Source organism: Tachyglossus aculeatus, chromosome 1 (genome assembly GCF_015852505.1).
Source record: "Tachyglossus aculeatus isolate mTacAcu1 chromosome 1, mTacAcu1.pri, whole genome shotgun sequence".
In the NCBI taxonomy this organism is placed as follows: Eukaryota; Metazoa; Chordata; class Mammalia; order Monotremata; family Tachyglossidae; genus Tachyglossus; species Tachyglossus aculeatus.
Genome location: NC_052066.1, coordinates 91422361 through 91438781, shown reverse-complemented (window position 1 = coordinate 91438781; position 16421 = coordinate 91422361). Strand labels below are relative to the sequence as shown.

General features: G+C 42.4%; 1 protein-coding gene across 1 annotated transcript in view; it reads left to right on the top strand.

Moving 5' to 3' along the window:
* Nucleotides 1-16421, top strand: part of ARHGEF26 (Rho guanine nucleotide exchange factor 26) — a 195230-nt gene that overhangs the window by 91544 nt on the left and 87265 nt on the right. The window contains exon 6 of the mRNA XM_038749398.1: nucleotides 15764-15916. Within this exon, the coding sequence (XP_038605326.1) occupies nucleotides 15764-15916 (153 nt within the window). The remainder of the gene's footprint in view (nucleotides 1-15763; nucleotides 15917-16421) is intronic.

The following is a 16421-nucleotide window of genomic DNA, read 5'->3' as shown; positions in this document are numbered from 1 at the left end:
TGTGAGGGGTGAACGAGAGAACGGAGTCGAAACTGACACCAAGGTTGTGGGCTTATGAGACGGGAAGGTTGGTAGTGCCGTCAACAGTGATGGGAAAGTCAGGGAGAGGGAAGGGTTTAGGAGGGAAGACAAGGAGTTCAGTCTTGGACGTGTTTAGTTTTAGGTGGTGGGCAGACATCCAGATGGAGATGTCCTGAAGGCAGGAGGAGATTTGAACCTGGAGGGAGGGAGAGAGAGCAGGGGCAGAGATGTAGATTTGGGTGTCATCAGCGTAGAGATGATAGTTGAAGCCGTGGGAGAGAATGAGCTCACCAAGGGAGTGAGTGTAGATGGAGAACAGAAGGGGACCAAAAACTGACCCTTGAGGAACCCCTACACTAAGGGGATGGGAGGGGTAGGAGGAGCCTGCAAAAGAGACTGAGAATGAACGGCCGGAGAGAAAAGAGGAGAACCAGGAGAGGACGGAGTCTGTGAAGCCAAGGTTGGATAGCGTGTTGAGGAGAAGGGGGCGGTTCACAGTGTCGAAGGCAGCTGAGAAGTCGAGGAGGATTAGGATAGAGCATGATCCGTTGGATTTGGCAAGCAGGAGGTCATTGGTGACCTTTGAGAGGGCAGTTTCCGTGGAATGTAGGGGACGGAAGCCAGATTGGAGGGGGTCAAGGAGAGAGTTGGCATTGATCTATCCCAGTGCATAATACAGGGCTTGGCATATAGTAAGCAGTTAACAAATACCACTTCCTCAGTGCGGTTTCTATTTTCAGCTTAGTCTATGGCTTGCTCCCTGGAGTCATCTCCCTTTCAGGAGTCTGACAAAAGCAGCCCAGCAACAGCAGGAGCATCCATGGCCCTCACCATCATCACCAGTAAACTTCTACTGATACTTGGAACTGCCCTTCATGGAGCACATGTCTCTAGTTGGAATTTTCTGTCCTCAGGAATCTGGGAAGGGAGAGCCTTGAGTTAATAGAAATATCTAGAAAAGCACCAGCTCAAATACAGTCTACCACTTCTGAGTTTTTTCAGCGTGTGAAGTATTTTTTTGAAGAAAAAATTATTTTAACAAGAAAACCTGTAGTTTGCAATATGCCAGATTATTCTTGAATCTACTTAGTTTTCATTGGTACTGCCAAAATGATTTTAGTTTCATTTGATTTTGGCTTCCATGTTCACAGTCATTCCTGGTCACTGGAATAATAATACTTAAAATGGCACTTATATTAGTTCTGTTGAATGTCTAGTGGGGATTGTTGTGCAAATTTTTTTATTACACAATTTTAGTGTGTTAAATTTGACTGATTTTACTGGGATTTTTTGTTGGGTGAGTAATATAAAGCAGCTATTTCATTGTTTCGCATCTTGTTCACTGGAAAATTTTATAGTTGAAAAGGAAATTTATTTTTGCATCGGAAAATACCACATTGCTGGGATTTTTTTTTGTTTTGTTTTGTTTTATAGCTGCGTTCCTTTTGGTTATGTTTCTAAAAGTCTTTCTCCACATGTCTCTCCTTTCCACAAATACCTCCAATGGTTGCCCATTCTTCCCAGCCCTAAGCAGAATTTCCTGACCATTGATTCTCCATTAGTTCTGTCCTAAAACAGTGTGACATAGGGGAAGAGCACAGGTTTGGGAATATAAAGAGCTGGGTTCAAAGGCAGGTTCTACCCCTTTTTTATGGTATTTATTGAGAGCTTTGTGCAGAGCACTGTACTATATTGTGTGTACTCTCCCATTCTGCGCACATTAAGTGCTCAGTAAGTATGATTGATTACCACACAACAGAGTTGTTCAACCTGTGCCCTGCCCACAATGAGTTTACAGTCTAGATGGGGAGACAGGATTTAATATAAATAAATTATGCATATGTGCATATGTGCTGTGGGACTGAGGGTGAGGTAAATACCAAGTACCCAAAGGGTACAGATCCAAGTGTGTAGATGACACAGAAGGGAGAGAGAGTCGAGGGAAAGAGGGCTTAAGAGGGGAAGACCTCTTGAAGGAGATGAGATCTTAATATGATTTTGAAGGTGGGGAGAGTGGTGGTCTGGTGTATATGGAGGGGGAGGGAATTTCAGGCCAGAAGGAGAATGTGGAAAAGGGGTTGGCGACGAGATAGACGAGATCGAGGCACTTGTTTGTTATGTGATGGCACTTGTTTGCTATGTGATCTTGGACATGTCATTTAACTTTTCTGGGTCCTTGTTTCGTCATCTGTAAAATGAGGAGTCAATGCTTATTCTCCCCCACCATTAAACTGTGAGCCCCATGTGGGATACAGGCAGTGTCCAACCAGATTAACTTGTATCTATGCCAATGCTTAGTTCAGTGCTTAATAATCACAATATTTGTGGTATTTGTTAAGCTCTTACAATGTGTCAAACACTGCATGGCATAGCAGATAGAGCATGGGCCTGGAAATCAGAAGGACCTGTGTTCTAATCCTGGCTCTGCAGCTTGTCTGCTTTGTGACTTTGACCTTGGTCAAGTCACAACTTCTCTGTTCCTCAGTTCCTTCATCTGTAAAATGGGGATTAAGACTGTGAGCCCCATGTGGGACAGGGACTATGTCCAAATGATTAGCTTGTATCTACCCCAGTGCTTAGAAAAGTGCTTGACACATAGTAAGTGTGTAAAAGAAGAACAAACATCGTTAAGATAATTAGGTTAGGTACAGTCCTTGTCCAACACAGGGTTGACAACCTAAGTAGGAAGGGGGAACAATTGCCTAATGTTTGTGGTGTCTGGCAATGGTTTTTTTTTTTTGCCCCCTTGTCTCCAGAGCTTGGCACATAGTAAGTGCTTAACAAATACCATTATTATTATATGAAGCCACTTCTTGAAGGAAGGGATCATGTCTACCAACTCTATTGTACTGTACTCTTAATATAGTGCTTAATATAGTGTTCTGCAAACAGTTTGAACTCACATGCTTACTCATACATAATATTGATTATATGTATATGTTGCCAACTTGTACTTCCCAAGTGCTTAGTACAGTGCTCTGCACACAATAAGCGCTCAATAAATATGATTGATTGATTGATTGATTGAATTTCCACACAAAGATTATGCTGAATGGGAGTCAGTCCCTTCACGATGACAGTGGTCCATGCAGGTCTCTCTTTAGCGAAATGACTCCTGGTGTTCAGCAGGGAGTCAGCATTATCTAAAGCTTTGTTTCATCCTGTTCTTAAAATGTTTCCTCTGCCCTCCTTGCTTTTGTTTTCCTAATTCCGGCTCTCCATGCAGCAGCTGTTTGGGTATCCTGCTGTTGTTAATCATCCCCAGATGTTCCTACCAGGGAAGCAGCATGGCTCAGTTGGAAGAGCATGGGCTTGGGAGCCAGAGGTCGTGGATTCTAATCCCACCTCTGCCACTTGACTGCTGTGTGACTTTGGGCAAGTCACTTCACTTCTCTGTGCCTCAATTACCTCACCTGTAAAATGGGGATTAAGACTGTGAGTCCCATGTGGGACAACCTGATTACCTTGTATGTACCCCAGTGCTTAGAACAGTGCTTGGCACATAGTAAGCACTTAACAAATACCACCATTATTGTTATATTTTAAAGGGAACATGGCTTCAGGTTAGGAAATGGTTATGTTGCAGAGCTTCACTGTTCATGATCTTGCCCTGCCATTTGATACAGAGTATTTCCTCTAGTTGACACCAATGGAACTGGCCAAGGAGAGGGATGAGACACTTGTGTACAGTCCAGTTGTCCCACCTGTACAGAGGGTTGGACAACATTACAGCTCTGTGAAACTTCAGTTTGACCTGGAGCCTGTTACAGTGCTGCTGCCACACCTTGCTTGACACAGAGTGTATTTATTGAGTGTTTGTTGAGTACAAGTGGCAGAGCCAGGATTAGATCACAGGTCCTTCTGACTTTCAGGCCCGTGTTCTATCGTACTTCTTGGTATTTGTTGTGTGCTAATGGTGTACGGAACATATCAAATAATGCATTGGCCTTGTTGATTTTGTTTTCTAGTTGCTTGTTTGTCATTGCGTCATTGGTCCGTAGGCTGCCTAGATAGCAGAATTCTGTCACAGCTTTTAGCTCTGTATTGCCAATGTAATAGTAATAATAATTATGGTATTTGTTAAGTGCTTACTATGTGCCAGGCACTGTTCTAAGCGCTGGGGTAGACACAAGACAATTGGGTTGGACACCATCCTTGTCCCACACGGGGCTCACAGTCTTAATCCCCATTTTACAGGGGAGGGAACTGAGGCAGTTAAGTGACTTGCCCAAGGTCACACAGCAGACAAGTGGTGAAGCCAGGATTAGAACCAATGGCCTTCTGCCTCCCAGGCCTGTGCTCTATCCACTAAGCCATGTTGCTTCTCAGCAATGTAAATTCTTGGTTGTGTATATAATAAAATAATAATAATAATAATAATGGCATTTGTTAAGCACTTACTATATGCAAAGCACTGTTCTAAGCGCTGGGGAGGTTACAAGGTGATCAGGCTGTCCCATAGGGGGCTCATAGTTTTAATTCCCATTTTACAGATGAGGTAACTGAGGCACAGAAAAGTTAAGTGGCTTTCCCTAAGTCACACAGCTGACAGTTGGAGGAGCCGGGATTTGAACCCATGACCTCTGACTCCAAAGCCCGTGCTCTTTCCACTGAGCCACGCTGCTTCTCATATGGCTTCCCTGGTCAGTCTGATTCATCACCTTAGTTTCCTTTAGATTTATTGTCTGCCTATAGCTTCTGGCTGACTTGGTGATTTGAGAGGAGCAGGGAAGGTTTTAGGGAGATCACGCCTGATGGTTTCATTTTTAATCAATAAAGTATATGGCCAGATTATTAGGGTCAAAAGGAGAAGGAGTGGGGAGACAGGAGGTTTGAGGAGGGAGTTAAACATTTAAAACAACTGATATGGACAATGGATATGGGAGTCAATAAGGATGGAGAAATGCTGCTGATGGAGGAGAGGCCAGAGTTAAAGCAAGTTAGGATGAATTGGACATGGACAAAATCAAATCCTTAAAGCACATTTTCTCCAAGAGGCCTTTCCTGACTAAGCCCTCATTCACCCTACCTGATCTCCCCTCTGTGTCACCTATGCACGTGGTATTCACCTGACCCTGAGTCCCGTAGAATTTATGTATATATCCTTACACTCTGCCATTTCTGCACCAGTAATTTATTTTGGTATCTGTTTCCCCATATAGAATGTAAGCTCTATCCCCACAAAGAGCAGGGATCATCTCTACCAACTCTATTATTACTGTACTTTTCCAGATGCTCAGTTCAGTGCTCTGTTCACATTAGGTGCTCAGTAAATACCATTGATTGAGTGAACATCTGATTTGTTTGTCACAATTCAAGTAATCAGTGGTATTTCATTCATCCAGTCATATTTATTGAGTGCTTACTGTGTGCAGGTCACTGTACTGAGCACTTGGAAGAGTACAGTGTAACAATAAATGGACACATTCCCTGCTCACAATGAACTTACAGACTGGAGGGGCAGACAGACATTAACATAGATAAATGTTATAATGAATATAAATATAAATATATTTAAAATATATTTATTTAAAATATATTTAAATAATATACGATAGAAATATAAATATAAACATAATATATTTATATTTATATATATGTAAATATAAATATAAATAAATGAGAAGCAGCGTGGCTCAGTGGAAAAGAGCCTGGGCTTTGGAGTCAGAGGTCATGGGTTCAAATCCCGGCTCCACAACTTGTCAGCTGTGTGATTTTGGGCAAGTCACTTCACTTCTCTGGGCCTCAGTGACCTCATCTGTAAAATGGGGATTAAGACTGTGAGCCCCACGTGGGACGATCTGATCACCTTGTAACCTCCCCAGCGCTTAGAACAGTGCTTTGCACAAAGTAAGCGCTTAATAAATGCCATCATTATTATTATTATTATTATTATTATAAATTACACCTATGTACATAAGTGCTATGAAGCTGGGATGGGGGAAGAATAAAGGGAGTAAGTCAGGGTAACACAGAAGGGAGTAGGAGAAAAGGTAAGGCGGGTTTAGGGAGGCCTTGGTATATGGTATTTGTTGAGTATTTTGTTGAGTATCTGTTGCAAATTTCTTGGTATTTGTTGTGTGCTAACCGTGTGCAGGGCACTTTACTAAACACTTGGGAGTGCAGAGTACAACAGTACTCTGTTGGTAGGTGTTCCCTGCCCACCAGGAGCTAACAGTCCAGAGGGAAATGGAATTCAATGGGAATGGGACCCAGAATGGTAAATTGAGTTACTGTGAGCTGAAATATTGTGGCCTTGTGGGCATTTCCTGACTGACAGCTGCCCGGAGGGGCAGATGGCCTATGTTCTCCTCTTCTATGATGTCATTCCAACAGAGAATTCTCATCAGTATTGGATGGGAAAATGAACTAAATTTAAGGTCTTTTTCTTCTACGTACTGCTGTCAGTTGGACAAAGGGTTTGTCTCTTGATCTACTCCAGATAATAATAATATTGGTATTTGTTAAGCACTTACTATGTGCCGAGCAGTGTTCTAAGCGCTGTGGTAGATACTAGGTAATCAGGGCGTCCCACGTGGGGCTCACAATTTTAATCCCCATTTTACAGATGAGGTAACTGAGGCACAGAGAAGTTAAGTGACTTGCCCAAAGTCACACAGCTGACAAGTGGTGGAGCTGGGATTAGAAGTCATGACCTCTGACTCCCAAGCTCATGCTCCTTCCTCTAAGCCACATTGCTTCTCTATCCAGATTCATTCATTCATTCAACCATATTTATTGAGCGCTTCCTGTGTGCAGAGCACTGTACTAAGCACTTGGGAAGTACAAGTCGGCAACATATAGAGACGGTCGCTATCCATCAATGGGCAGATCCGACTCAGCTCTCAATAATAACAATAACAATTATGGTATTTAAGTACTTACTATGAGCTAAGTCCTGTACAAAGCTTTGGGGTAAATATATGATCATCATGTCCCACATATGACTCACAAGTCTAATTAGGTGGGAGAACAGATATTGAATCCCATCTATCAATCAATCGTATTTATTGAGCGCTTACTGTGTGCAGAGCACTGTACTAAGTGCTTGGGAAGTACAAGTTGGCAACATATAGAGACAGTCCCTACCCAACAGTGGGCTCACAGTCTAAAAGAGTGGGCTTACAGTCTAAAAGACCTTAAGCTTGTTGTGGGCAGGGATTGTGCCCACCAATTCTGTTACATTGTACTCTCCCAAGTGCTTAGTACAGTTCTCTGCATGTGGTAAGTGATCAGTAAATATGATTGATTGATTTTTGCAGATAAGGGCACTGAGGCACAGAGAAGTTAAGTGACTTGCATGGCATCACATAGCAGGTTAATGGAGGAGCTGGGATTAGAACCCAGGTCTTTCTGACTCCCAGTCGTGTGCTCTACCCATTGGGCAACACAGCTGCTCTGTGTTGAGAGACAGTCCTCAATCAGTTAGCTATATTATGCCTTTTTATTTTGAATCTTGCTTCCATTTGTGGTGATGGGATTGAAGTCTTTTCTCGATTTGTTGCCGAATTGTACTTTCACGTGTTTTGTTGTCTGTCTCCCCCTTCTAGACCGTGAGCCCGCTGTTGCCAATGTTGCCAATTTGTACTTCCCAAGCGCTTAGTACAGTGCTCTGCACATAGTAAGCGCTCAATAAATACGATTGAATGAATGAATGAATGATTGAAGACTATTTCCCATCGGAATTGTTCTCCACTTGCAAGATTTCCTTTTTTGCTCCCATTGCACCAGTGAAGCTTGGTCCAGTCAGAGGAATTTGGGGATGGACAATCCTGAATTGCTTTTTACCATTCAGCAAGTTGTCCTTTGGGGACATGTAGCAGTGGAAAGTGCACCAGGGTGGTAGTCAGAGGATCTGAGTTCTAAACCCGGCTCTGCCACTTGTTTGCTGTAAAGTGGGATTTAAATACCTGCATTCCCTCCTATTTAGACTCAGAGTCCTGATTATCTTGTATCTACCCCAGAGCCTAATACTGTGCTTGGCACATAGTAAGCGCTTAACAGATACCATGATTATGATTTTATTGTGTAGTTCCAAAACCACTTATTTTACATCCAAATTGCAATCTTCACATTTTTGGATTTCCAGATTTTTCCCCAGGCAAACTTGGGCTCTAAGCAAATGTAGCAATCTAAAACATCCTCTTCAGAAATGTACAGGACCTTCTGCAGACAAAACAACTCAGAGAGAGCTTTCAATATGCAACACTTGGAAATGAATTTAGACTCTATGGCCAAGTGGATCAGGGAGGGTAACCCCCAAAGACAGTACACACATCAGCAGGAAAGCAGCATAGCCTAGTGGATAGAGCACGGACCTAGGAATCGGAAGGACCTGGGTTCTAGTCCCAGCTTTGCCACTTGTCCGCTTTGTGACCTGGACAAATCACTTCACTTCCCTGGGCCTCAGTTCCCTCATCTGTAAAATGAGGATTAAGACTGTGAGACCCATATGGGAAAGGGACTGTCTCCAACCTGATTAACTTGAACCTACCCCAGTGCACAGAACTGCCCACAATGAGCTTACAGTCTAGAGGGAGAGACAGACATTAATATAAATATATTTATATTTATAAAATATAAATGAAAAAGTTCCCTTCTGCCATCTGGCTCACTCTTCTCCCAACGTCCACTCATGCAAGTCTTTGCTGAGCTTTTCATCGAGGTGACATTCATTGGAGGTTGGCGGCTGGTAAACTTTTTTCTTATTATTCTAAAATCTTCACAGCCCACCAAGGAACTCTTTAGCTCATAGTGGCCCACTCGTGGAAAAGCACCAATTTAGAACACTGGACGGTATTTCCTAGAACTGTGAAACGATTGATGGTGAGCAATTTCCTGCAGGGGCATGAAGAACTTGAGTCTAAAGTCTCATGTAGTAAAACCTCAATAATTCAAACCTCACGAATCCCAGAACTGGGGTAATTCAAACACAAGTCTTCCCTTTGCCTTTCACGTCAGTCCTGCTGCCTCAAATCAGCAAGACTTTATACACTGATTTTTTTTAAGCCACTTTTTCTTGTCTAGTAAGCAAGAAAGCTGATCCCAGAGTTGAGGAGACCCACTGAATCTAAACTAGAGGATGAAGCCTGCCATTCAGTTGCCTAAAATCAAACATGCCTCTTCCTTACTCCCAGCCCAGTGGCCTACCTGAGTGCTTTAGAGTTTGTTTTCCCAGTTTGTTTGTTTCTCCAGTCAGAACCCTTACTTTTCAGGGTAATCTCTATACCCAGTAGTCGGAGGAAGCTGTGCTGCCTAGCAGATAGGGCAGGGAATATGTCTGTTCATTGTCATATTGTACTCGCCCAAGTGCTCAGTACAGGGCTCTGCTCACAGTAAGCACTCAATAAATATGACTGAATGAATCAATCAATGGATAGACCGTGTACCTGGGAGTCAGAAGATCTGGGTTCTAATGATGGCATTTGTTAAGCGCTTACTATGTGCCAGCACTATACCAAGTTCTGGCTCTGCCACTTGTCTGCTTTGTGACCTTGGGCAAGTCACGTAACTTCTCTGTGCCTGAGTTACTCCATCTGTAAAATGAGAATTAAGACTGTGTGCTTCAAGTGGGGCATGGACTGTATCTATCCTGATTACTTTGTATCTACCCCTGTGCTTAGAACAATACCTGGTACATGCTAAGTACTTTACAAATCCCATTGAAAAAGAACAATGGAGTTGGGAGGAATGAGAGCACAGTTATGCTTCTTGGCAGCCCGGCTCAGAGTGGAGTGGGATAAAACAGAGAATAATTCCATGTGGAGGACACATGTCCTCATATTGAGCCCGCTCAGTGAACTGGAGGGAGTAGCATTTCCCAGCAAATATGGCAGCTGCAGTTCATTTGCGGCTTGCTCCATCAATTAATCAGTCAATGGTATGTATTGAGCATTTACTTCTCCCAGAAGTGAGGCACGTCCCTTTGGGTCTTCCACCAGAGGGGTTCCACCCTTCAGGACCTCAGTTCAGTCCTGGGTCTCAGGATTCTGAGTCCCCTGCTCCAGGGCCTGGTAGAGAAAATTAAGAACAACGTTAGAGAGTTAAGGATGGAAAGAAGAGGGAGGGAGTCCAATATTGAATGGGTAGAATGCCGACCTGAAGGGAACTGGGACAAGGGAAGGAATGAGACTTGCCCATTTAAGACAAAATCGTATTTTGTCAGTCATTTGGATTTATCGAGCGCTTATTGTTTGTAGAGCACTGTACTAAGCCCTTGGGAGACTACAGTCTAGCAGACGTTCTCTGTCCACAATGAGCTTACAGTCTAGAGGTGGAGACAGACATTAATATAAATAATTAAAATTACAGATATGTACATAAATGAGTGATTTTAATTCCCAGAGGTGTTCTGTAATAGGATTTCAGCTACGTATAGACATTGCAGAGGCAACAAACTACATACCAGCACCGATGTACAGATATGAAATCTTGCAGGATTGACACTGGTCATGCAAAGAACCTGATGGTGCTTCTGTGTTTGCAGTGCAGGAGTGGAAGCAAATGGCGCTTATCTGGATCATAGCCTAGCCCTTAATAAACCTACTAATAATTGTAGTATTTAAGTGCTTCCTATGTGCCATGCAATGTACTAAACATCAGGGTAGATATAAGATTATCTGGTAGGACACAGCCCCTGTCCCACTTGAGACTCACAGCCTAAGTGAAAGGGAGGATAGATATTGAATTCATATTTTAAAGAGGCACAGGGTAGATAAGTGATTTGCCCAAGGTGACACAACAGGCAAATAGCAGAGCTGGGATTAGTGAAGAGACCAGATTCTAACCCTGTCTCTGCCACTTGCCTGCAATGTGGACTTGGGAAAATTAATCATTCATTCAGTCGTATTTATTGAGGGCCTACTGTGTGCAGAGCACTGTACTAAGCGCTTGGGAAGTACAAGTGGGCAACATGTAGAGATGGTCCCTACCCAACAACGGGCTCACCATCTAGAAGGGGGAGACAGACAACAAAACAAAACATGAAGACAGGTGTCAAAATCATCAGAACAAATAGAATTGTAGCTATATGCACATCATTAATAAAATAAATAGAATAATGAATATGTACAAGTAAAATAGAGTAGTAATGTACAAGTATATACAAGTGCTTTGGGGAGGGGAAGGAGGTAGGACAGAGGCGGGGTTGGAGGAGGAGGAGAGGAAAAAGGAGGCTCAGTCTGGGAAGGCCTCCTGGAGGAGGTGAACTCTCCGTAGGGCTTTGAAGGGAGGAAGAGAACTAGCTTGACAGATGTGTGGAGGGAGGGCATTCTGGGCCAGAGGGAGGATGTGGGCCGGGCGTCGATGGCGGGACAGGTGAGAACGAGGCCCAGTGAGGAGGTTAGCGGCAGAGGAGCGGAGGGTGCGGGTTGGGCTGTAGAGGAGAGAAGGGAGGTGAAGTAGAAGAGGGCGAGGTGATGTACAGCCTTGAAGCCAATGGTGAGGAGTTTTTGCTTGATTCGTAGGTTGACAGGCAACCACTGGAGATTTTTGAGGAGGGGAGTGACATGCCCAGAGCATTTCTGTGCAAAGATAATCCAGGCAGCAGAGTGAAGTATAAATTGAAGTGGGGAGAGACAGGAGGATGGGAGATCAGAGAGGAGGAGGATGCAGTAATCCAGTCGGGATAGGATGAGGCAAATCACTTGACTTCTCTGTGCCCCAGTCCCCTCATCTATAACATGGGAATTAAATATCTGTAATAAATAATTAAATACCTACCCTTTTGGCTATGAGCCCTATTTGACCTGATTGCATCTAACCCAGCCCTTAGACCAGTATTTAGCACACAGTAAGCACTTTACAAATATCACAATTATTATTATTAGCTTTTTCTGACTCCCAGCCCCGTGTTCTTTCATCACTATAGATTAAGGAGATTTCCTGGAGAAATGGAACTGGAATGAAATTCACTTCTGCTGGGAGCTAGGGGAGTTTTCCCCACTGAAATCTCAATGAACTCTCTTTGTACACCCTCCTCTTGCTCCTCTCCAGCCCACACACTTGGTTCCTCTAACGCCACCCTACCCACTGTGTCTCACTGCTGTCACTCTTGCTTCTGCCTACCTACTTGTTTTGTTGTCTGTCTCCCCCTTCTAGACTGTGAACCTGTTGTTGGGTGGGGATTCTACATGTTTTGTTTTGTTGTCTGTCTCCCCCTTCTAGACTATGAGCCCATTGTTGGGTAGGGACCATCTCTATATGTTGCCGACTTGTACTTCCCAAGTGCTTAGTACAGTGCTCTGCACACAGTAAGCGCTCAATAAATACAATCGAATGAATGAATTTGCTCCTTGTTCACTCCCTCCCTCCTGTCTGGAACTCCTTCTGCCTTCTTATCCAACAGAGCATTACCCTCCCCAGATTCAAAGCTATAACTAAAAGCATTCCTCCTCCAGGAAGCCTTCTCTAACTCATCTATCATCTCCCCATTCTATTCTTCCTCTTTTCGGAGTCCCAAAAGCACTTGGGTCTGTAACCCCTAAACACTTGGCTACTCACCCCTACCCTATATCACCCCATTTAGGTACATATCTTTATAACATGTTGTTTCCCCTAACTGTAATTTATTTAAACATCCATCTCCCCCACTAGATTGTAAACTCATTGAAATCAGGGATCGTGTCTACCCACCCCACTTAGTACAGTGCTCTGCATACAGTAAACATTCAATAAATACTAGGGATTGATTGAAACCAGCTGCCTTTCTAACCCCAAAGCCTTTTAAGAACAGTGCGGGCTGCTGTTTTATTTCTGGGGGCCGACGGATGATGTAATCAGGGTCAAAGACTGGAGAAAACTTCTTCAACACGGACATGACTTTCCAGAGCAAAGAAATTCTGGAAAAATGAGTTGCCCTCCCCCACCCCCCACCAATGGTTCATGAACTTCTGGTTTTTGTTATGTGTGTACCATACATTAAGTGTTTTTAAGGCAAGATTGTTGTCTTTTGAAGGACTTCCCCGCTGCTTTTGTCCTAACTCTCTTTCCCCCTTATAAAAGAGATTATTCATTTTCATAAGAGAGCTTGTTACTTCAAGATTCATACACACCAAACCGAGAGTTTGTCATTACACATTTGGGTACCTGTACCTTGCTATTCGAGGCATTTGTTTTCTGGCCCCAAGAAACTTTTCAGGTTTAACTTTGATCCCATTTGAATAAAAGTCATACCGCTGAGAAAGGAGGGCTCATTTTTCTCTCTTGCTATTTCAGTACCAGCTAAAATAAATACTTCAATTATGATTATTTGCACATGTAAGATGTATTGGCTCTCTCCCCAGCTGTTACATGAAGCAGAATGGAAAATAAAACTGTTTATAGTAATCTTCACCTATATGGATAGAGTGTCTTTGGTTTCCTCCCTTCTCTTCAATGACGTAGTATTGGGTGATGTTACCTATTTCGCTGGGCAGACTGCAAAAAAATAAAAATAAATTGTCAAATTGATGGCAATGAATGTTAATTCCAGTGTGATGTGTTCCAGATGTTGGTCCAGTGCTTACATATGTGGATGAAAATGATGCTTTATTAAAAGCCTAAAAATTTTCCCTTCTTTCAAGCCTAGCTGTTGAAGGGGTAGCAGAGATATAATTCAGGTGTGAGAAAATAACTATTTTTGTATTGGATTAGTCATTTTGGGGATTTTTTTTTGGTCTCATGCTTCTGTGACACTCAAATTCACATTAAGAAAACCATGTAAGATATTTTTGAAAAGAAAAAAATTGTAGAAAAAAATAGTGTGGAACAAGGGGGTAACTATCTTATCCAGGAAAGGTTCACCTAGAGAGGTAAACATTGTTCTTGAATTTGATTAATGATCATTTCATAGTGCAGGTGGAGGAAGGAAATTGTCCAAAAATATGGCTTTGTGGTTTTTTTTTTATTAAACATTTTGGCATTGAACATTAAAGTGAAGATGGAAGGCTATTTTCTTAATAAATTACCGTTCAAGTTAAGTTAGATTGTCATGAAAATTGACAGGTCTCTCTAAGAGGCAATTTGCTCCCCAGATCACCATTAGGAAAAGATACATTGTTTCAAAATCTAAATAAACTGGAAGCCATGTTTCCTTGCCTCAGTTCATTCATTCATTCAATCGTATTTATTGAGCACTTACTGTGTGCAGAGCACTGCACAAAGCACTTGGAAAGTACAATTCGGCAACAGATAGAGACAATCCGTACCCAACAATGGGCTCACAGTCTAATGCTTAATACAGTGCTTTGCACACAGTAAGCGCTCAATAAATACAATTGAATGAATGAATGAATAGAAGGGGGAGGTGATCATAATGATAATGTATTTGTTAAGCACTTAGAACAGTGCTTGGCATGTAGTAAGCACTTAACAAATACCATCATTATTATTATTACTTTTATTAGTGCTTCCTATGCGCCAGGCAGTGTTATAAGCGCTGGGGTGGATACACGATAATCAATCAATCGTATTTATTGAGTGCTTATTGTGTGCAGAGCACTGTACTAAGTGCTTGGGAAGTACAAGTTGGCAACATATAAAGACAGTCCCTGCCCAACAGTGGGCTTACAGTCTAGAAGATAATCCGGTTGGACACAGCCCCTGTCCCCACAGGGCTCACGGTCTCAGTCCCCATTTTCCAGATGAGGGAAGTGAGACCCGGAGAAGAGAAATGACTGGCCCAAGGTTGCACCACAGACAAGTCGGGAGGGCGGGATTAGAAGCCAGGACCTTCTGACTTCCAGGCCCATGGTTCCAGTTGGGGGAAACTGAGGCAGGAGACAGTCGAGCGGAGGTGACCTTGAGTGGAGGGGGGTGCCCTTCCCCTCCAGGCCCCCTGGCCGGTATCAATATTGTATGAGATTGTCTAGGCCACATATGAATGCATTTTCTGTTTATTTTCTAAATGTTGGAAGATGGGAACGTTGGTATTTGTGGGCAGGAATAGTAGTAGTAATAATACTTCAGTGCTTCCTATGTGCAGAGCACTGCACTAAGCACTAGGAGAGACTTACAAAGCTATTAGACACGGTCCCTGTCCCTTAAGGGTGTCACAATATAAGGAGGAGGTGGAGGGTTAGAATTCTTTAGTTGGGTTTTCTGAGGACATGTAATTGACATAAGAAAATAGGTATTCTTCTCTTGACTCTGTTCTTTGCCTTTCCATCTGGCTTGAGCTTTCTACAATCAATCGTGTTTATTGAGTGGTTACTGTGTGGAGACCACTATAACGCTTGGAAGAGTACAATGTGATCGAATTGGCAGAAATGCTCTTTACCCACAAGGAGCTTTTAGCTGTATTTTGTTCTACTTATTTTTTGTCAAAATCCATTGCAAACTTTAATTTGACTTCAGCGATATTGATTTTTTTTTATTTTTATCAACATTAAAAAGACTTGATTATCTTTCAGGTTCTTTGGCAATGATAAGCGATGTCATAGAAAATAGCATGTGGGTAAATGCAATTGAACCTTACTATAGTTCTAAATTTGAGAACGTAGTGAACATCCTTGAGTTTTTGTGGAGGATTTGGCTATTGGGGAACTCTTTAGTTACCTATTTGAACATACTGGAATTTCATGGTTTTATATTAAAGTTTGAATCTGTATATTTCCAAACTAAAAAAGACCCTTTTTTGGTGAAACCAATATGTCATCCGTAGAGCTGAAAACAGTCTTCAAAAAATAGACATATGAGAATCACTGTTGTCCTTTCTTTAAGGTTCTAGGCATCTCCCGCTAATATGCATGTATTATTTTTACAGATTCTTTAAGGAGCTGGAAGAAAGGCATCAGAACAATATCCTCATAGATGACATAAGTGATATTGTGGAAAAACATACATCAACAACATTTGATCCGTATGTGAAGTATTGCACAAATGAAGTCTATCAACAACGAACTCTCCAGAAATTAATGTAAGCAACATTAATGTAAGCAGAGACGGAGTGTATTTTAAAGATTTTGTTGATCCAACCTCTGGATGATGTCCTAGAAGCTATTGATAAAGCCCTTTAAGGTTAAGTTATCTCAAAAGTTAGTGTTTTAGGATCAGAAAATATAACAATGAATTTTAAGAGAAGCCTGGTCAGTCTCTATATGCTGCGTTGTTGAAGAAACTGCTTGTCTGTGAGCAGTCAGCATTTGAACAGGTATTACAGTGTGAGTTTTTCCTCACTCAGGATTTTATAAGGATGCAACTCTCACATTCCAGGATAAGCGGGTGTTTTGTGATTCTGTTAAGCTCTGGCCTTATCTGTAGTATAGCAGGTATGCCTACGAGGAAGTGATTCTCCTCAAGCGGGAGAAAACTCACTTCTGACTTTTGCCATTGTTTGGCTGCTGGCCCAAAGAATTTGGAATAAAGATAATGTCATAGCTGTGGATCTACAGTCACATGACTGCTCTTAACAAGTCAGTGAA